The sequence below is a fragment of the Apus apus genome, chromosome 3, assembly GCF_020740795.1.
Source record: "Apus apus isolate bApuApu2 chromosome 3, bApuApu2.pri.cur, whole genome shotgun sequence".
NCBI classification, from domain to species: domain Eukaryota; kingdom Metazoa; phylum Chordata; class Aves; order Apodiformes; family Apodidae; genus Apus; species Apus apus.
Window position 1 is genome coordinate 93,278,940 of NC_067284.1, and position 22,308 is coordinate 93,301,247.

Here is a 22,308-nt window from a genome sequence, read left to right on the forward strand (position 1 = left end):
CATACTAAGTACCCACAAGCTGCATGTGAAAAACCTCAATCATTTATACTTCCTTATGGAATAGAGTCCACATCAGAATACCAAAACGTAAAGCTCTGTCACTGTCTCTTCATAAGATTAGTAGATCCTACAAGACCTTCCTTTCCCCATCTCCCACACACTATTGGACCCTTTCCAACAAACAAGCTTGCTTATAACAACGTAAAGCTATTGTACTGCAAGTTGATGGCTTGAGCACTGTGTTTCCTCAGAACTTATTTCATACATTCTTAAAGTACAAAAAAAAAAAGTATTGACAGCTTACCTGGAATTTGGAAATTCCATTCTTGTTTAGATATTAGATAAGGAGCAACTAACAAAATTACAATTTCATTTTAAGACAAATCATCATTGCTACCTAGGTCTCACCACATTGAAATAGCTATGATCACTGTGGATACATTGTGAAATGTGATGGGAAATGCACAATCCATCACTAAGCAGAGTTAATAAGCTAGAAAACAAGATGTTTTTTGGCACTGCTCATTTGTATTGTAGCATGGTACATACTACTGAAGAGGAAACCAGAGCTATGTGTAGTGGAACTCTTAGAAAAGAAAGAGGGGACATGTGACAGTTCCTGTAAGAGAAAGGAAAACTGGAAGGTGATTTACCTAAATGGAAGCGAGAGCTATGGTAGCACTGAGACAGCAATGAGGGGAAAAAACAACTTATCACAGATAGTGATGGTCACATGATAAGTAATCAAGGCAGTGAAAAGAATGATTAGGCATATTCACAGAAGGTAGTGTTCAGGTGGTAGGAAAAGGTCCGAACTCCTGTAGCTCATTTAGGTTTCTACTCCTTTTAATGGCTTTTACTCCCCTTACTGATAACAATTTAACTAGCTAACATTAAATAAAGTAAGAGCAGCTTAAAGCATTGTATGGTACACTGGTTTATCTAGAGTTGACCAAACCACATTATTACAGTATGTGTTACAGAGCAGAGACAGATCCTAAATTCAAGCTATCAAGAATTACCAGTTTTTGTAGTGAGCAAACTGATCATACATTTGCCTAGCCTCCTGTCACTTTCTTAGGAATGAAGACCATCCCTATGCTGTCCATCCTCAATGCAACTTAAGCTCTGTTGGCCTGTTGCATTGAAGGATCTTAACCATCAGTTCCTAAGATGTCCTATGGTTTCCAGTTGAGCTGTACAGAAAAGCAGCTAAGCAGGTTCCATACAGGGGTTATTCTGAAGTGTTAAAGTTTTAACTTGCCTCACCATGCAAACCAGAAATTTGCCAAGTATTGTTCATCCCTGCCGAAAGTTAGTAAGTAAAGTATTTGAGAACTTCTGCATGAACTTGGGTTCTGTACTACAGGTCCTGTTTTGCCTGGAGAAGGCTCTGGGGAGATCCTATAGCAGCCTTCCAGTACCCTGAGGGGGCCTACAGGAAAGCTGGGGAGGGACTTTTTACAACAGCATGCAGTGATAGGACAAGGGGGAATGGATTTAAGATGAAAGCGGGAAGATTTAGATTGGATACTATGAAGTAATTCTTTACCATGAAGGTGGTGAGATACTGGAGCAGGTTGCCCAGGGAAGTTGTGCCTGTCCCCTCCCTGGAAGTGTGCAAGGCCAGGTTGGACAGGACTTGGAGCAACCTTGTCTAGTGGAAGGTGTCCCTGCCCATAGCAGGGGGGATGGAACCAGGTGATCTTTAAGGTCACTTCCAAACAAAAACCATTTTAAGAGACCTTTCCCTTAAGGAATTTAAAACACATACTGCTATGATGCCTACCCCTCCCATAAACTTAGTCCCACAAGCATCTTCTGTAGAAGCAATTCTTACCTCTTCCTCACAAGCCAAGGAAGTATGCCAAGAGAAGTAACTAGTGCATGTCTGCTCATCAAAAGACAGAAAAACAGGCCAGCTATCATCTCCAACATCAGACTTGCATACAAAGCTAAAATAGCTTTTATGCTTTAGTTCAGGGTCTGCAGGGCAAGGATCTCCATCTTCATAGACAAGCTTTAACACTTGATCTTCATAAGTTAAAGTTTTATTTGGTTTTCCAGCATTAATTGGCTTTGAACCACCAGTGATACAGACAGCTGAAGTAAAAAATAAAAATTAACAAAACAGATCAAATCTGATGTAACTGCCTTTCAAAACTGCACCTTACCACATGAACAGCAGAAAACTTAAGATTTTAGTCTCACTTTAATTTTCCTAAAAAAGATGGACTTTTTCACACCATCTGGAGTTGCCATTAAACTGAGCTGAACTGCACTGACATGAAGACCAAATACTGTCTTTAATACTTACTTAACCAGCAGAAAATACTGTATCAGTACACATTTAAGCAATCATAAAGTGTTTGGTTACCACTTCTCTGAGAACCAAGAGACTAACACAAAATGTCAGTCAGATTATATACAATTTTAAGATGCCTCTTAAGAAACAAGTAAGTCTAGTATTTTCTTCAAACAACAACAAGAAAAAATTAGTTCACAAGTGATCCTATTTCAGCATTTAAGATGTTTAAATACTATCTCATACTCAGAGTTACCTTCTTCTGATGTTTCAGTAGCACCCAAAATAGAACAGAAAGCTAGAAAGAGCTGGCAAGAGTTTTAAGTGTGCAGAAGGCTTGGTGCAGAGGCATTACAGCAATACATCATCACATAGCAATTTTTGTGCTCAGATCACTCCACATGGAAAATTGTGACTACATCTTTTTCACAACAGCCAAGAGGTGCAGTACAAGTGTTTACACTCCTGTCCTTATGTCAAAAATAATACTCACCCATTTGAAACTAAAGGCATTGGAATGGAAGTGAGCCCATTTAAGTTTAGTAATGGAGTTAGACAGGAATAGATCACTTGATCTCCTGAAACAATTTCAGGATCATTTCCAAGCTAATTCAGCTACACAGCTGCCCTGTTCACTTCTTCCACATTTGCAGTAAAACCTGCCCCTCAGATTTTACTATGAATTTGAACGTATTTCCATTGGGCACTCTATAGTCAGTGAGGATAAGATGCTTACCTGCTCCACTACCACATGAGCTTTTAGCTCCAGCACAAACATTCAGTTCAATTTTTCTGTTGTGTGAATCACTGATGGTGTAGCCAGATTCTCGCTTTAGTGATGTCAAATCAAAGAGGTGGCCTGTAAGCAGGAAATAATTCCATTCAAAAATCAAAACATTGCTTTGTATTAAAAGCTTTCAGTAACTTAATAGGGAAGTCAGTCAGCCTCTACTTGTCTCCTAGGTTTGAAAGGCAAATAGTTACAAATTTAATGATTAGTAAAACTAGATAAAACTAGTTTCAGAACTACAGACTATTTTCCAAGGGACATGGCAGTACCTTTTAAGATATTTCTACCCACCTGCAAGGTTGTTAGTCCAAAGGATTCATCACACTGCCCTTTTCTATTGAAGCCCCTCAAAAATACAAAGGCAGTACTGCCTCTTCCACACACAAAAAAAATCCTGAGGCCTCCTCCCTACCTGTTGCAGGATTGGTTACCCGGCAGTCATTTTGCACATTGCTTTTAAGAGGACACGCAGCAGCAGTGAACCATAAGAAGGTATATTCACAATCTTCAATGGCCGTTATCAGTTCTGGCTTGGACTCCTAAACATCAAACAGTAGAGAGCAACATTTCTACAGAGTAATACTGTAAGTTTTGTGCCACAGGATTCACCCTAAAGCCTGCAGCTGAGCTCAATTCAAATGCCAGTCCTAGGACTTACCAGACCATTGTGGTTCAATGAATTAACCCAAGAACAGAGTATTTAACTGTGACTATTTCAAATACACAACAGTACAAAATAATTATCATGAGCAACAATATTGACAAGAGGAGAACCTAAAGTAGCCTAGTTGGGCAACAGAAAATCCAGAAGGTGACTGTAGGACATCCCACCGAACAGCATAGTACTTATTGGCAAGGCATAAGGATGTACAAGAGTTAAGAACTACAATAGCATTATTTACTGTTTGACAATACTTGATAATATAATTATTATTTACCAATACTTCCCAACACTCACCATCAGACAGACAATTTGAAGCTATTACAGATAATAAAATCCATGCCAGCAAATAGTACAAGAAATTCTCTTAAAAACTGATCTACATCTAAAGTTCAAATACTTCTGAGACAGTCTGCTTAGAAGACTGTTTCCCTTCTAACAACAGACAATTAGGGATAAGAACTGCCCTCCATTCTTCATAAACACACACAGTGGCATAAACAACTCTTGAAAACAAAGCCCAGCCAGGAGCCCACTTACAATTTTGCTTTCATCACACTTGAGGCGCAATATTGTTGATTTCTTGCGAATTTTATCTGGACACTGATCCCCATTAATATATTTCAGAATAAAAATATTATTTTCCCACCGGGGACCATCAGCCACTTCCCCAAGACTTGTACATTTTGTACCCTCTACGAGGGAAACAGAAGCATCCGAAGGACAGGAACCTATAGAGATGAACACAAAGTGCATTATTACTCCAAATGTTATTAAGGCTTACTTGCTTGGAAAAAACTCCACCACTCTACTTTCAAGTATGTCATGGTTATCTGTCTCCAAGCCACTGTCCAAACCTTACTCATTGGGATGTTTTTTTCCCCCAAAATTACAAGTAGCAGCAACCACCTCACTTCACTCAAGGCCATGGAGAATGTAGTAGCAGCTACTACTGGGAAAGTAGACTACTACAGAGTGAAAGGCTAGAGTCCATTACCTGGTCTTCCACTGCATAAAATGTGAGACAGTCAGAAGACACCAGAGAAAATTCTTAACTTGAGCACTCCAGCTCTTCCATCCTTATCCAAAGGCTGCTATTTCTTAAAGATTAAAATAATATTTTGTCACCAGCTGTTATAAAGAGAAGGATAAGAGCTGCTAGTGAATCTCATCTGCCAAACAGATGAGAATCACCCCCTCTGGTACGGAAACTACACCACTGTCTCCACATGCTTTGCTTCGTGATTTTTTCCACTCAGAAGAACCAGCAGTACTGTGCTACTACTTGCCCCACCTCGCTACAGCAAAATATACTTTTATTTGCTCTTACTTGTAGCACCATATAGTACTAAGGGCTTGCAGACATTAATGTAGTACTTCTGTGCAGAAGCAGATAGAGCAATTGCCTCCCAGTTCTCTCTATGACGTGTCAGAGATGAAAAGTCATAGTTTCCTTCATCATCCCTGTATGAAAGACAAAGGATTCAAATTTTTAAAATACCAAGTAATTATAAGTTCCAATCCTTAAGTTCCTACTATCACTTTTAACCTAATGACTCTAGAAGCAGAGTACCATGCTGAAAAATAAATCTCCACTAGACTATTTTCTCCCTATAAACCTCATATTCAGTGCATGGCAAGCACAAATGCACTTTTATAGTGGATGGTTTTATCTGAGGATAAAAACCTATCATGATGTCAGATGTTAAAACTCTGGGCCAATTATCAGCCACATCTGACTCCACTTATCAAATCTTACTGAGCTTAAGACGCAGCTGTGACAAACAGATTACATTTTTCAGGGCACTTTGTTTGGTGGAAGTTACAAACAGACAGCAGTTGTACTCTTGTTTAAATTAGCTATAGTTAAATAATAACTAGACACTTGCAACAGCCTAGCATACTCAGAGGTCAACTAGCTATAACTGCATACCTAACAGTCCACTCTGATACTAAGCTTATTCCCCAGAGAAAGCTCAAAGTATTTTTCTTCAGTGATATTAGTTTTAGGAAGTACAAACTGCAGAAGTTACTTAAAAAAACATTGCATTAGCATTGAATGCTACATTAGCTGGTTAGTGACTAAGTCAAAACACAATAGCTAAAGTGGCAGCATTGCACTGAGTTGCAATAAGGTTGTATTTGTTTCTGTTATCATACAGTTCCATTTTTAAGTTTGTGGAAACAACTTACTTGTAGGAGCACTCAGTAGATTTAACAGGTGGGCAAGCATACTGAGTATGCCATTCAAACATATAGGTACAATCTGGAGTTTCCTTCAAAAATACAGGCTGAAAGAACAAAATACAAAAGGAATTTAGTTTCTCATTTAGACACAGTTAAGCTACCAAAATGTCTGAAGTCTTACTTCAAGAAGATCCAGGAACCTGTATTTACATATTATCGTAGTGCCACACTATGCCTCTGACTAGCTGAAAGAATGGCTCTTCCCAAACCTGAGTTTATCCACATGCACACTTCTGATAAAACAACAGCCATTAGGTGCTTCTACCCTCTCCGTGAAACAAGGGAAGAGCAAAAGCAACTGCAGGCACCTTTGTTTAAGAACAGGAAGAAAAGCAGAAGCACAGACAGATACTAAAAAGCAAGCAACTACTTTATTTCAGTTTGGCCATACAGTACCTGCTTTCCTGCAGTTTCATTCTCCTACCTTGTAATTTTTACAAAGAAACTGCTGTTATTTGTGGAAGATCATGCCTTTCCAACATCTCCAAGGCTTTGCTAATGGCACACACCCCTTAACAAACAACATGCCCTGACTTTTGCAGTGCATGACAAAGGTACCTGTCATAAATAGGAAATTCAAAAGATTCCTCACTTTTGATTACCCGACAGGACCCTTCAGCCTCTTGCCTGATCTGGAAATGATGAGGCAATCCTTGAAGGAATCTAGTTTACGCTCTTCAGCTTATCCTTCCACACATTAAGAGGGCAGCTCTAGAAGACAGTATGTACTGGAAGTGTATGCTTTGAAACTAACCTCAGATGTAGTCTTGTCACAATAGAATAATATGGCAGTTGATCGCTCGTATATTTTATGACATTTTTCTCCACTGGTGTAATTAATCATTATTAAACCATTTTTGAAAGTCAGTTTTTCTGTAAGCAAGCCTAGAAACAAAGAGTTGAGAAAAGTAAACAGCTGATCCAGTAAATAGATGACTGCAGCAATGCCTCTGGCAATACAGTTCCATAGACAACAATAACATGGAAAAGAAAATACTGACAGAAAGACCTCAACCTTCCTCTAAAACTTGAGACCTAGTTATTGAATGAGTACTACTCCAGTATAGTAGGGTTGAGCTAATTCTTAACTGTGTGTAAACACAGCTATATAAAATAGCATTTTATTTGCACATGAAACAGTAGGGCACTTCATTTCATAAGATGTACAGGATTAACAAGAACCCCTCTCGTATCACACAGTAGCTTCCATTACACCCTGGTAAATCCTCCCATTCTCTGAGTTACTTCCAAACAAGTGCTATACCTGATACTTTTTTGAAAGTATTGTCCATCTTCTTTACTTGACACGATGACACATTATGAGCCTCTGATTTGCAAGATTCTGTTATTACTCCACAAACTCTGAAGTAGTAGTCATACTCATCTGTACTCACTTTTATGTCTTTATTGGAAAGTGGCTTCAGGTTATAAACATGACCATACCTTGGATCTTTCACCTGGCAACCATTTCCTGTAAAGAAAAGTTAAGAATTTAAAATACAATTTAATTTCTATGAGTCATGTCAAATACACTTGGGACACTTAGGGCTTAGCATCACAAATAAGGCTACAAAAGCGAGTAGCTGGCACTTCACCGCAGTGATACTGAAGAATCATTTTAGTTCAGCTAAGCAGCTCATTTCTGGAAGTCATCAATACCTAGAACCATGAGACTAAGCTAGAAAATGGAACATTTCTTTTACAACTGACACTAAAACAAGAGGCAGAAGTCACACTGTAGTTCAAAAACTACCTCCAAGTGCCCTCACATGTTCTTCCTTCAGCCATGCTGAAGGTTAAGTACAGAACCAGAGACACTGAGTCCAGCACTTGCTTAATTATCAGGAAAGAATGGCAAGGTCACAAGGCTATCCTAGATGTCCATCTTGTATCTTCTTTTAACAGCTAAGAAGTTTGCCAAGTTAGGAAATAACTGATCACACACCTATAGCTTACAGGTCTACCAAAATGTTTACAGAAAAGGTTCAGGGAAATTCTAGTTCCATGAGTTAATCAGCTGATATACGCCAGTAACTTTACTGCCCATCGAGTCATCCATTTTAAAATGACCCTTTACTCAGTATTCTGAAGATTTTAAATCTTCAAATATAAAAATATCAGATAATCTTATTTATATATAAATATCAGATAATGAATAAAAATATCAGATTGCAGCATATGATTATTATGCCCCAATCACACAAGCTGGAACCAAGTTAAAGACATCACATCAGCTTCCCTCCCTTCAAAACCACAACTGTTGTCACTAGTGTCCTGCACAATAATTGCGTGCTACAAAGCAGTAGCTTGTAAACATTCCTCTTAAGCCACAGGAGAACACTGGCAGTTTCAATCATGTCTAGGACTGTTGCAATAGATCCTTTACAGGAAGTCTGGATGTTTGATAAGATATTATCTACAAGTTGTAAAACAAAGCCTGTAAGGGTAAAGAAGATACCTGCACACTCAACTTCCCAACTAAAAGCCAACCGAGTATCAGAACTAGAACCTGTGATTCTGTGGTTCCTGCATGTCCCAAGTCAACTGTAAATTCCAATGCTTTCCCCACTGGTCTCTCCCCCACTGTTTAACAAGGGTCAAGTTTACAGTATAGCTTCCAGTGTTCAGTGGGAGACAGGGAATTACCTGCCAGGCACAGGACTGACTGTATTCTCATGAAACCTGATGCTTTTCTAAGATTTGCAAGACAGTATTAATACTTTATTTCCCTAGATAGGTTAGTATATTTGTTGTCATCCTAAATTGTACTTTTAATGTTAGGTGTGACTCTTAGTTGGCTTAAAGCTCAAAAGAGATATCCCTCCACAAGCCAGAACCTTTTACAGAAAGATTCACATTACAAGAAACAAAGCTTGTACTGATTTTGTTTGAAATTTAAAGTTGAAATAATTACACTTACCTTCTGCTCTGTGAACAGGACAGGCTGCCAAGGTTCTCCAAACAAATACAAATTCGCAGTCATCCTCTTGCTCAAACACTGGTGATCCCTACAGAAAAGAGTATTATGAAGGAGGCTTACTAACAATTACGTTACAAGTCTCAAAGTATATGCATAACCCTTTTTAATTGCAGTTGCACAGTCTAAGATCTCTATTATCAAATTGCAGTACTAATTTCCAGCAAACAGCTTCTTTTGGTGGCTCACAGGATTCCATGATAGAGTTCACAATTGTGTTCAGTGAACACAGAAAAAGCTCAGAAAAGCAGCTGTAAAGAGAGAGAAGGGAAAAGCTTGTCCACTAGATACTTTTTAGAAGCAGTCTCTCCATTACAAGAGGAGCAAACACTATCTTATTACAGCAAGTTCAAGCTTTAAAACACTCATTAATAGCAACTGGCACAGAAAATTACCATTGTTTGATCGCACTGGAAGATTATACGTGTAGAATAACGCTGATTATCTTTGCATGTGTCACCATTCAAGTAGATAATGCTTAAGGACCCATCAGTAGCAGCCTGTGGATTTATCTGAATGACTCCAAGGTTCTTGCTTTTATGAGCGTATTTCATACAAGATCCTATGGCACCACCTACAGGAAAAGGAAAATACCTGCATTTTTAGTTCAAAGCTTTATTGTAAAACAGTAGCTTTAAGAGAGCTTTGAGTATTAAAAGCAAACTATCTCAAACTCCTGAAGCAGAACATAACAGAAGTGTTTTAATAAACACAGTTAGAGATATTGTGTGCCTAAAGCCTCTGAGGAATAGAGTAAGTTACTGTTCCTACAGTCACTGAAATAATTTAAACTGCACTAACTTGTCTGGTAGAAGACTACAGCGACAGGATAAATACATAAATTGGCTAGAACAAGACATGGTATAAGCTTCTCACCCCGGCCTCATCCAGTTAGGAGGCCTCAACAACATTTAAATCCAACTTTTTTTTTTTTGTCTTTAAAAAGAAGATACTGGCAAATATTGCCTCAATGCATTTTTCCCAAATACACTCCCACGCACGTCAATGCAAGAGTCCTGATGAACATTATGATTGCTCTCAGTTTGAGAAAGTCTGTTTGTAACACCCTTAACATACCTCACCCAGGTCTATGCAAGTTCAGTGATTGAACAGGCAGGATTCAAGAAATCCTACTAAAATATCCAGGGATGTCATCCTGCTTATAAGGTCTTGCATAAGAAGTCAAAAGTTAAGAAATGCTTGCCACTTGGCTTACCAGGACAACCAGGCACATAGGGCAAAGGCTTGCAGACATTCAAGAAAAAGGTTCGGTTCTTTCCTTCCGCTGAAGTGTCTATAGCAACCCATGGTTCACCATCTTTGCTCAAGTCACTTAAGTCATACTCATTGCCAGCAGCATCTGAAAGAGATGTGGTACACACAGTAAGCTGAAAAATGACCTATTAGACACTTGCAGCAATATTGGGTTTGAAATCATACACATTTCACTGATGAATACACATAATTCAAAGTAATTTTCAGAATCGCATTAGACGGCCATTGAGAGAAGGTCTTGTTGCCAAAAATAACGTCACTACACCAAATGTGGAACAGACTTCCCTTGACAGTTATTTCTCACAATCGACTACTCCACAATTGGCATGTTTCCAGAGGCCAACACTAAATTAACCCATTTTCTTGATAGTAGGGCTGAAGCAGGACCCAGTCATCGTAACAATTAAAGGTTTTCAAAGTAATTATCAGCTCTCTTGTGTATAACCACCATATTCCACATTAGCTTCTTACCTGTCTTCATAAGGTAACCCTGCTTCAAAACAACTTAACTCCACAACCTCTCCACAACTTCTATGAAGACTTCAAGTCTTACAAATGTCTCCACAAAAGATATTCTTAAAGCTCTCCTCCCACAGAATTTTGATGTTCAGTGAATCCTTCCAACATTTATTGAACATAGCACACCAGAATTCCAGGTACATACCTGTCACCTGGCAGTCTACAGGAGCAGGAGCACAGGCCAGAGCTGTGTGAAACTCAAAAAAAGTATCATAGATGTTCAGCACACTGTTTATCTCTTCTCGAACAAACTTAAGCTCTCCAGGGTACGAATCATTACAAATGAAAGTCACAGTGAACGTGTCTGATGTTCCTGTAAAACAAACACTTATTTGCTGCTGGTTCACTCAGCTTGAACTTAAATTCAAGTGTTCCCAAGGCATTTTCTAACAGTTTCTCATTACCAACTGCTTCAAGGAAAACACTAACTTATTGTTGTTTGGGTTTTTTTAACTGTAAATACACAAGACTTCTTTATAGACTTTGGCTACATTGCCTAGCAGCCACAACTGTCTCAGTTTCAGTTGGAGAGCATGTAAAATCCAAAAGCTAGATAAACATTTTTCATTAGTCTTATGTTCCAAACAGACTGAAATTCATGAAGTGGGGGTACATGAAGTACTAGAGCACCTAATTCAAGAAATACCATCTATGTGAGCATAAGCTAACTGGAAAATGGCCTCTTAGATACAAAACAACTTTAGAGAGCATTATTCAGGAAACTGAAGCTTAAAGCAACGACTTCACATAGAAAAAGAGCCAGAGTTCACTTTGCTGGGTTTCCGAATTTGACTTTCCATTTGCGCATGTAAGGAGCAATATTTTTCATCTACTCAGTAATGAAAAAAAAATCTTGTACTGTATTTGTTCTTTTCCCAAGAGTTTTGCAATGCACATATATTACTGAAAACTGAGCCATTACCACTCTGCATTACTTAATTTCTTCCTAAAATTTTCATACAAGTAGCTTAAGGGACTAACACCAAGCTCAGGTTTTAGTACATGAACAAAGGAAGGAATTAACACCATTCACAGAAAGTATGTGCAACAACAGGACCATCTCCACCACATATTTCCTGAACTCACCTGATTGCACACGTAAAGGACCTCTGTAGGTAAGAGTTAGAAACCCTTCACCAGACAGATACAGGGTTTTGTCCAGTTCCACCTGCCTCACCGATGTCAAGTTTTCTGCTTCACATCCAGCAGCTGTTTTGCCATTGATTTCACCACAATCTGGCATAGATCCACATACGTTTAGCTAGAAGTTTTGAAAACATATGGGTGTACACAGTATTAACTGCATCAGAAAAACTAGGTCCACACAGTCATTTCTATATCAGTAAAACTCACTTGTCAAGAACTATTTCAAACAGCATGACGTATCTGTCATTTCTAGATTGCAAGACAACCAACTATAATACAGGAACAACATCCTCAATCTTCAGTTTACGAGGTTCAAAATCCTCGCCACTAGAAGTACAGGATGTGGTCTAGTAAGTGTATTGTTAGACTAAAAAAACACTATGGCAGTATCTGTTGTCAGCCTCAGATTAGTACATGCAGATTGCATTAAGATCACCGATAGGCAGATTAAATCCCTTCCTAAGCTTCCATTGTCCATTTCTTCAGCACCAGCAGGTAAACTGCTACTATGCAGAGTCTGTAACTGCAAAATCATGCATAGCCTCAGAAGTTTGCTAAGAACCAGAAGTTCAATGCTCTTAAGACCATCTGAGATAAATCAAGGAAACTTCTATTCCTCCCCTCAAGCACAGTACTTTCCTGCCAATTCAAATTTCATAAAAGGACTGAATCAAAGCTCCACTTGCTCACTAAGCAAGAATGGAAAAATGCAACAACAGCATCCAGAAGCAACAGATTGTACAGTCAGTATCCTTACCAAGTATGTCTTCCCAATCCCAGTAGCCATATAGCCTTTTTCAGAAGCTAATGGCTGTAGATTGAAAAGGAACCCAGTGTTTGGATCTCGGACAGAGCAAGACTGAAAAAAAAAAAAAAAGTGTTATTTTCTCCTGCATTTCTTCTGTTTAAGTTTTACCACTAACTTGTTTAAAGAGCCAAAGTAGTTACTTGCACATATTCCTAGTCTGCATACCAATCAGGAACTTAATTTGGACAACCAGAATACAGCTCTGGCAGTAGCAACACTTCATTCAATTCTTTTGCGCAGTTGGCCGTTAGCATCAGTCACATACCAACACATCAAAGTGCATTTTACAGATGGCATCTATCAGATTAGCTAAGAGCAAGGAAACTTCAACCGAGGGTTGTTTCACACTGCTGTCTTTATGTTGAGACTTGCAAAGTAAAAGCACTGAGCAGCTCTATGTGAAAAAAAAGCCTCATTTGATGATTGTGCATACACAAGGACAATGCATGTAATAACATATCGACTCAGTTTTACTAGCAAGCTTGTCAGGGAATGAAACATTCATTGCCACAGCAAGCAAGTTCTTCTTGAGAGAAAGCACCTGAGTACTTTGGTCAGAAGTTACACATTTCAGCATCACTTCAAGAAGAAAGCAACAGGATATCACAAGATTCCACTGCAATCAACTTCAGACTTCTCTGTAGTTTTCTCCCAGAATCATTTAGACACAGCAATCAGGATCAATAAGAAAAACAGTCCATTGAGACTATGAATACAATTATGATCCCCTTTCTCACCTGAGAATCGTCTTTTGTTTCCTTGATTGGACAAGCAGCCTCAGTTTCCCATAAGAATGTGACCACACATTCCTGAATAGCTATAAACCGTGGGCTGCTACTCTGGAAACAGAGAGAAGATCAGAGTAAGTCTAACAACCAACATCATCTCCTATTTGAGACTCCATTTTATGAGAAACTGTTAGGTTCTTCTAAAAGACTTCACTACAAATTCCCACCCCAGTTCTCTCTCCCCAATTTATTTTGAAGGTCACTGCTGAAAAATTTGTCTAGCTAAACACTTAGCTACTGAATATTCACATTAAATTCAATACTGAATCTAGACATGCATAAACCAGACCTTGCCTCAACCCTGCCTCAGTCTACGCACTGAAGAGTTTTGAGGTATGCTAGATCTGTTAGTCCCTAGTCCACTGTGATAAAAAAAGTTAAAAAAAAAAATCAAGCAATACAAAACTCTAACTAGAGGTAAGAAGGTAACACGAGTATTAATTACGTACACTTCATTTCAGTGTTTTCAGGCAAAAGCAAAGCAGTTCCTAACTGCTACAAGTCACAGATTTTCACCATACCTCTTGGGCTGAAGATCATGTGAGTGAGAGGAGTAAGACCTGCAGATTCAGAAACCAGCAAGAACAAGTCTAGGCAAGGTTCAGTCTAACAGCATCCTCAGTCTAAACTTCAGTATGTAGAATTGTAGCAGCAAAAGCTTTATAGATTTAAAAAAATCTCTAGAATCAACAAACTACAGAGGATGCAGAACCTAAGCCTGAAGATACACTTTACAATATTCTTGCTCTTAAGGTGATCTGCAGTGTTTCAATGCATAACTCCTCAGTCTTAAGTCTGTGTATTTTTTCATGCTAATTACACTAGTGTGAAAAATCACTATCCACTGAGGCTGTTACTTTTAACTAGTTCTTGCTTATGATAAAATACTCAGTTTGAGAGACATACTTCTCTAGCATCTAAATCAGCTTTGTTTCTACATCTCTGTTTGAAGTCCTCAAGAAGTCTCCCTTTTCATGAATCTGCTATACACAATACATCTTCATGTAGCTTAATGTTGTATGACGGAAAACCTATGAAGCAACAACTGAAAGAGAATTTGTCCTTACAAGAGTGCCCTTAGAACAGATGAAGTGGATGGTGCTGGTGTAAGTAGTTTTATTTCCATTGGCATCAAAGCACACAGAGCCATCTGCATAGGTTAGAAAAATATGTCCAGGTCTTTGGACTACTAGCTCTTTGCTGGCAACACCAAGATTGCTAATAGACGTGACTTCAGAGTAAGAAACCTAGAAATAAAAAAAAGCATGTAAGCAATTCTAAACTCAAGTGAGGAGTTATGGATATGTCAAAAAGAAAATGCCTACCACAATGATCTTGTATACAGAAGGTTATCTTGAGAGCTTTGAACATAACAGAGGTCCCCCTACATTTCTCCCCCACTCTGTACTGAGTTTCACATATTTAACAGACAAGCCCTACAAGCAGGTGTGGTTTAGTTTTTCATCGTTTCTACTTTTAGTATAATTAAGCACCCACAAATGCCTCACAACAGCCACCCTCATTTTACCACCTAAACTTCTTAAGAATTTAGGGAGGCCTATTGCCCATGTGCAGTAAGTAGAACTTAATTTGTATAGCTCTTTTAAGCAGTATGTAGAAGCCTCCAGGCATTCTTAGAATTTATCTTAAGGATCTGCCATGCTTAGCAAAGCCTAAGCACTAGCAGAAACTGAGCATTAGAACAACAGCAGCTGCTACTACCAAGGTCCAAATTAATCTTCCTTTCTGGAATATAACTGTTGTATTCTATTTTTAAGAAACCCTTCAAAGTTAACAACAGCAAAATACAGTAGAATACACCTCCAAAGCAGCTCTGCCCACTAAAGACCTTTTTTTGCCCCCTTTTTTTTGGTCGCCTCACCCCCCCCCTTTTTTTTTTTTTAAACAGCTTTGCATTTATGTTGTTGACTCAATGTGCTCACTTTTCTCCAGTGTCTTTAGCAATGAAGTAATGAAGACCTAATGTGCTTCCACGTATGAATTAAGTAGCCTAAGACAATAAGGACTAACACAAGCACAGGGAATTTGTAATATATAACTCAAGTGCTATGATGATGTACAGATTCAGTCACTCAGACATGCTCTTCAACAGTATGGAGGGAAGGTGCTCTTGCCATTTTACAGAAGGAATTATGACAGCTTGGTGAGGCTCTAGTTAAGCTTTCCCTACAGGTTTGAATAGCACTGAAGCCAGGTCCTTTGGCAAAGAGTACATCCAGCCTCTCTGCACAAACAGTTCCATGATGAATTGCTACACTTCAGGAAAAACAGAAGTAGAAGCCAGTAACTTCCACCTCTTTTCTTTTGCTTGGCAACTTCTGCCTAATCTACTCCCCAAAGCAAAAGGGAGCTCAGAGGGGAGTGACAAACAATCTTCACACACATTTCTTCCACAGTTCAGTCTAAACTAAGCCAGAAAATCTAGAACAGCTTGTTCACAAAGCAATGCTAGCAGTTTCTGAGAACGCAGCAGTTTACACAGAAGAGATACAGTTTGCCTCTGCAACACAGAACAAAGAATCACACAGGTCAAACATGACACTGGCACACAATTAAAGCTTTTGCCTTTGAAGACACGGACAGAAGGTCTAGCATTCTTCAATGATTATGTCAACATTAAGGATCTGGAAGGTCTTTTCCAACCTTAATGATTGATTCTGTGACACAGAGAATACCACTGTAGTTTGCACAAAGAAGCCAGAATTCATGTGCCTATCTTGCATACCTCTTGATAACGCTCACTTGGCAAATCTTGGCAAAACTTGCTGGAATAGAAAGGTTACTCACATGATCACGTCGATATTCCATCTGACAGACAGATGCTCGCCGGTCACATCCCGGAACAGCAATCAGCGGTCGACAGACATTTATGTAGTACTTCTTGCGCTCACCTGGACTTGAATTATCCATAGCATACCAGTTTTCACCTCTCTTCTCAGATTTTGCTAAGCTAAACAGGAAGACAAAGTTCTACACTGAGAACACACATTCTTCATAGGTTCTCTCCAGCTCTCTCTGTCAGGCTCAAGAAACAGAGCAACCACAAGGCATTTCAGAGTAATTCTTCCCCCACATTTTTAAGTGTTACAATTAGAAAGAATACTCCTAGGAAGCAGAGTACAGTTGACACAGTAACAAGTTTTTATTAAGCAAAACCAACTCAAAAAGTCAACTTGCAATCTCAGGAGGCAAGTAAACGTACTGGTTGGAAATACTGTCTTCGTGTCAAGTTACTTGCAGTTAAGATTGTCACAACAGATTCAGCTTCTAGTGCTGTCTACATAGGAAACCAAGTTCATTCAGTGCTAAGATACCAGCCAGAACAATAAACTAGAACAGACATGTTGTATATGTTACACTCCTACCTTGACAAGTCATATTGGTCCATGGTGTTGGGATCAGTCACAACACATTCCAGTGGCATTTCAGGACAAGCGTATTCAGTGTACCACCTGAAGTTGTAGGTATATTTATCTTCTATCTAAAAAATTGTAGATTAGGTCAGCAAGGCTTTCCACACAGAATACTTGGTGACTCACAGCCACTCCCTTACATATTAAGCTTGTTATTTCTCCTTGACTTCACAATATACCTTCTCAGACTGATTTGTGTAGGTCTGTTTTGTTGTAATCTTATCATCTGCTGTGTCACCAAAAATACTCTTTCAAAAAAAATAAAATCAGAGCCACTAGAGCAATATAATAGCTGTCTGGTGCGTTACAGGACACACGGTCCTACCAATCTTGGGTTTTTTTCAGCTAGGCATAAAAGATGTCCAAAAGCACCAGTAATTATATGCCTCAGAGACTACAGAAGAGTGAAGGAGAACCTGGATCCCAGTGAACAGTTTACTGTTCAGTGGTAAGACAAGCTTTATGGCTGCAACCAGAGAGAGATATACAAGAAAAATAACTATTTCTCTTAGTCTGCTTTGTAGATACTGTATATTTCCATCCATGAATCTCTGCTTGCACTGGCCTAGCAGCAATTATTGTCAGTATTTTGGGATGGAGATCCTTCTCCTCTTCAAATAAAACTTCTTACCTGATATTCAGGTTGACCTATTCCAGCCTGACGATCACACAGGAAAGTTATAAGGGTAGATCGCTGTGTTTTCTTCTCATCATTGTATGGTGTACCATTTCTGTAGGTCAACTGGATCAGACCATCATAATACGAAAGTTTGGAACTGGGCAGTCCAAGACTCCAAAGCTGATCTTTACTAGAAAAGAAAAAGTGGACTTTGAGACTGAGCAGAACACAACATTAATTTTCCCTTTAAGAGAAGTCTTACGAGTAGTAAGAACACAGGTAAGCTTACAGAAGACACCATAATAAGACAAAGACTTAGGATTGGTTAGATATAAGTGAGTTGGGATGAATAAAAGGCTGCCAAAAGGAAACTTAAAAACATGCACAGGTGTCCTTTGGAAAGCAAAGGAAGTTGTACCTTGCTTAGATATCTAGAAAACTTTAACACTCCCTTATCTAGAGGAGTTACAGAAATTTCAATTTCCTATTCTTCAGAGTATAATTCAAACTGTAGACACCCTAATGCTGGGCACAAACAGGTTCCTTTGCAAATACCTGTAGACAGCGAAGACCCAGCACTGCACAACTGCAAGTCTTCTCACACAGGGAAGAAAACTGCCTTCACATGCTTTTAAATCAGGACCAGCTTTGGCTATGGGGCATTTCTTTACTCTGACTGAACACTGGCTCTATCAGAGGTTGCTTTACCACCTTGCCCTGAAGAACATTTTTAGTGCCTGCAGGGATCTCCCTTTGCTGGAGAATAACTCAGAGCCAACTCAAGTACAGCTTCCAAGTGTTTGCACTGTACCAAATCTCTGGCAACAGGCTGACCTGGAACCTGAAGTGTACAGATATTATCTCAGACATAGCCTGTAGAAACTAACAGCAATAATGCTGTTAGAGTAGCATTACACTGGGACTGGGCCTGTGCAGCACTTGGAGTAATGGAAATACAGTGCAACATCCAAGCTCTGGGCTCCACCTCTGCATAACGCAGCTGTTACTCATCCCAAGTTCTTCTTTAGGCCACTCCTGGAAGCCAGCTGACCCAGACTGAAAGAGTAGTCAGGTGCTGGAAAGAGGCTGCCCAGGGAGGTGAAGTCACCATCCCTGGAGGTATTAAAAAATTGTGTACATGAGGGACCTTCAAGACTTGGGGGGTGGGGAGCTGTGGGGTGTGACAGTTGATCTTAGAAGTCTTTCCCAACCACAACAATCCTGTGATTCTGTGAATCCAAATTGTGGGCTGGGTTACTACAGCTGCAGCAGTTAATCTACAATTCATAGATCTTATGGGAAATACAAGGGAGAGAAATGGATACATTCAATCTCAAGAGCTAGCTTAAGCATTCTGCTTGAAACAGCTGGCAGCACAATTACTGTGCTACCAAATAATATTTAACATGCAAATTACCTGAATCTATCACAGACAATGCAGTAATTACATGCAAACTGTGCAGTGTTACACATAGACAACATGCCATGCAACATGAGATCTTCTGTTACAATGGAACTAGTACTCACCTTTGTGTTTCTTGGCACACTGCTGATCGTGTGTGACACAAGTCATCTGGCAGACTGCCACAGATGTTTATGTAAAATAAGTAATCAGTAGTATTAACTATATAGTGATCATTTGCCTTGGCCAGAGGTGATAAATCAAAAGAGAAGCCTAAAAGGGAAGGAATTAACTTAATCAGTTTCATTTTTCTTGCCATCTCGCAGGTTTTGATTCTAACAGTCACACAGGTAGTTCACTTTCCCCCAGGTAAGTCTTATTCCATATAATTATTGTTCCAGAAACAATCTGGACAGACCTAAAGCATGTTTTCTTACACAGAGATATTTCCTGCAGTAAAATGCACTTTACACTTTTTTTTTCCTTCACACACACAAGGGGAATATAAAGCTTGTGCTGTTCTGATCTTCCATCCACAAATACCTAAAACTGCTGTGCTTTAATGTTGTGGGAGCTTAGACTTGGGCTGAACTCACTTTGTTCTTGCACATCAAAAGGACTCATTCTTGTTACAAGTTCTATCCCTCACTACCTTTGAATTTGTTGAACATAAATACATACCTGCCTGAGGATCAGAGACTTGACAATTATCTCCTTCAGTTTTAGACAGGACACACGCAGCAGCAGTATACCAATCAAATGCATAAGAACATACACTCTCAGACATCAAGATTGGCGCACTTTCTAGATCACCTGGTATCACAAGAGCAATGTGTTACACACACAGTCAGGCTGCCAAAAGGAACTATGAGTTAAACCTAGCAACACTAACTCCTCCCCAACAGCAGACCAAAACTAACTGTTAAAGTACCACTCCTCTGAAAATGAGGACTAAATAGAACCAAAAATTCCTTGCACAAATTCTTTGCAACCTTCTCCACAGAATAAAAGTTTAGCCTAGAAGTGACAATGTACTTAGTCTGTTCCTCACTACTACCACACTCTTCAAAAGAATATTTGCTTTGATACACAAACCTGATCCTAACAGCAAACACACTTGGAAGACTGAGCTTTCTCAGGCTGAGGAAGAGGAACACAAGTTTCCTGTTCTCTGGGAGATGGTTAAACTAGTGGGCTATTATATGGAAACAAACAACAGAACTTGTGCAAATGCTTCTGCTTTTTGTAAACTGCAAGCATTTTAGACACAAAACATACTTATTGGAAAAGAAGGTTAAAGTATCTGATCTCAGTTCAGAACTAGTCTTTCCCACCAAGGGAATCTAGGGATAGAAAGTGCTTTGTATAGTTTCCAGGTATTTGTGGAGCTTTAAATGCTTACTCCAGAGTCTTTAAAGAGCTCTTGTATAAAAGGCAAACAGAGCTAAACACCTGCAACTACACAGCTATAATCCTAGTAAACAAACCACAGCATTTCAGCTGTTGCACAGAAGGAAATAAAAGACAAAGGCACATGGTAACATTTAGCATTCATGCTTGGGCATATTAAATGACCTCCAGTTTTTAACTGGATTAGAAAACAGGCTGCGGATACTCTCACCTGGTCTGCACACTAGTGTGATGACAGTTTTGATTTTTTTATTAACATCACAGCTGTCTCCATTCAAATAAGTAAGTTGAATATTTTCTCCAACCTTTCTCGGAGAAGATACAAATGTTCCAAGATTCTTAGTCATGTTTTGTTTATCTGTAAAGACAGTAAATATATCACTTTTGTTTCCCTGTAAAGAAATGAAGTTTATGCTATTAAAAGAATGTTAACTAGCCAAATGGAAAGTCTTAAGAAAGCACATGATTATGAGTCTGTTTTTAACTTTATCAAAACCATGCTATGAAGACTGGAGGAGAGTGTAATACCATTCTTTACTTAGAAAACGCTACTTGTATAATTTCTTCTAGGGGCAGCCAACTTCATTTGCAGAAGAAGTACCAAGCCTTCACAGGCTAAAAAAAAAAAAAAAAAGAAAAAAGAAAAAAAAAAAAGAAAAAAAGAAGACGACTCACCTACAGAGCAAATAGCAGCAGCATCTGGGCAGCCAGAAGCTCCTCCTCTCTTCAGCACTTTATGGCAGACATTGATGTAATAGTGCTTCCTCTCTTCCTCTGAAAAGCTACTGTCCACAGCTTCCCAGTTCTGGGCTGATTCTGAAATACAGTGGATTGTTAAGAACAAGTTATCTGGCTTTATTTTTCTAGCCTCTCCATACCAAAACAGTTTCTATCACAAAAAAGGATCCACATTTAAAACCACTTAAGATTACAGCAACCAAGTCATTCATGGATATGACTACTTTCGTAAGGCCACCATCACCCCTTTTGGGATGAGAGAAGTGAATACCAACATGCCAGAAATTCACTAGGAAAAGCAAAAGTTGATCAATAGTCAGCTAAAGAAATGCACTAGAAATGGCATGTAAACTCAAGACCAAAGTGACCGAAAGCTAGTTTTCATTGTCATACCTGAACTACGGATCAGAGGTGACAAGTCATAGTGTTTTCTCTTATCAGCAACTCTGCAAAGGAGATCTTCTTTTTCTTTAACGCAGGCGTACTTTGTATCCCAAGTAAAAAAATACGTGCAGTCCACTTCACCAGTAAACACTGGAGCTCCTCTACCATCATTACCTTAACATTGAAGACAAACAGATGTTAGGGTTTTTTTACTGTTGGCTGAGAAACTAGTCTCTCTTACACCTTAATACTCTTGATCATCCATGTAAATTTAGAATAGCAGCACTACTACACATCACAAAACAATCCTGCTAGCCATAGAAATTAGTGCTTACTCTAACGATATTTATTCCTTGTGTTAGCTGTGGCTCAAAGCATGCATTCCTTAGAACAAAAGGTCTACTAACAAGCACAGAAGTCAAACCCTGAGCAGGGTCATCACAGCTCATTAAACTCACCTGCTGTCTCATTGCACTCAAAGTTTATGACAGTCATTCTCTGAAAGCCGGAACTACATGCATCCCCATTCGGATAAATTAAAGTGAGATCCCCATCAGAATATCTGGGCAAAAAGTCAGTTTTAGATAGAAGCATGGGATCAGACACAACCACACAGTATTCTTCATGTAACAGAAGCCACACTCTTGCTCATTATCTCATTCAAAGAGAACAAATGCTTGTGCAACATTAATACTCACAGTTCTACTGCAACAAAGGCCTGCATCTGCTCATTTTTCTGGTTACATTTCATTAATTTGTATAAAGTTTAAACAATGTTCTAAAGCTAGAATACCTGACTTTTCAG

At 39.0% G+C, this 22,308-nt stretch overlaps 1 protein-coding gene across 2 annotated transcripts in view; it reads right to left on the reverse strand.

Annotated features, from left to right (window-relative positions):
- The window catches only part of IGF2R (insulin like growth factor 2 receptor), a 57,911-nt gene that overhangs the window by 13,963 nt on the left and 21,640 nt on the right, over positions 1-22,308 (reverse strand). For both annotated transcript variants that reach the window (XM_051613344.1, XM_051613345.1), the window contains exons 10-34: positions 21,962-22,065; positions 21,513-21,677; positions 21,057-21,197; positions 20,593-20,739; positions 19,653-19,784; positions 19,097-19,244; positions 17,582-17,759; positions 16,903-17,018; positions 16,325-16,487; positions 14,584-14,763; positions 13,466-13,567; positions 12,678-12,779; positions 11,861-12,035; positions 10,920-11,087; positions 10,197-10,340; positions 9,376-9,554; positions 8,924-9,011; positions 7,268-7,474; positions 6,758-6,888; positions 5,950-6,047; positions 5,087-5,220; positions 4,297-4,487; positions 3,508-3,634; positions 3,042-3,164; positions 1,841-2,103 (exon numbers count right to left, since the gene is read on the reverse strand). In XM_051613344.1, the coding sequence (XP_051469304.1) occupies positions 1,841-2,103; positions 3,042-3,164; positions 3,508-3,634; positions 4,297-4,487; positions 5,087-5,220; positions 5,950-6,047; positions 6,758-6,888; positions 7,268-7,474; positions 8,924-9,011; positions 9,376-9,554; positions 10,197-10,340; positions 10,920-11,087; positions 11,861-12,035; positions 12,678-12,779; positions 13,466-13,567; positions 14,584-14,763; positions 16,325-16,487; positions 16,903-17,018; positions 17,582-17,759; positions 19,097-19,244; positions 19,653-19,784; positions 20,593-20,739; positions 21,057-21,197; positions 21,513-21,677; positions 21,962-22,065 (3,706 nt within the window). The remainder of the gene's footprint in view (positions 1-1,840; positions 2,104-3,041; positions 3,165-3,507; positions 3,635-4,296; positions 4,488-5,086; positions 5,221-5,949; positions 6,048-6,757; positions 6,889-7,267; positions 7,475-8,923; positions 9,012-9,375; positions 9,555-10,196; positions 10,341-10,919; positions 11,088-11,860; positions 12,036-12,677; positions 12,780-13,465; positions 13,568-14,583; positions 14,764-16,324; positions 16,488-16,902; positions 17,019-17,581; positions 17,760-19,096; positions 19,245-19,652; positions 19,785-20,592; positions 20,740-21,056; positions 21,198-21,512; positions 21,678-21,961; positions 22,066-22,308) is intronic.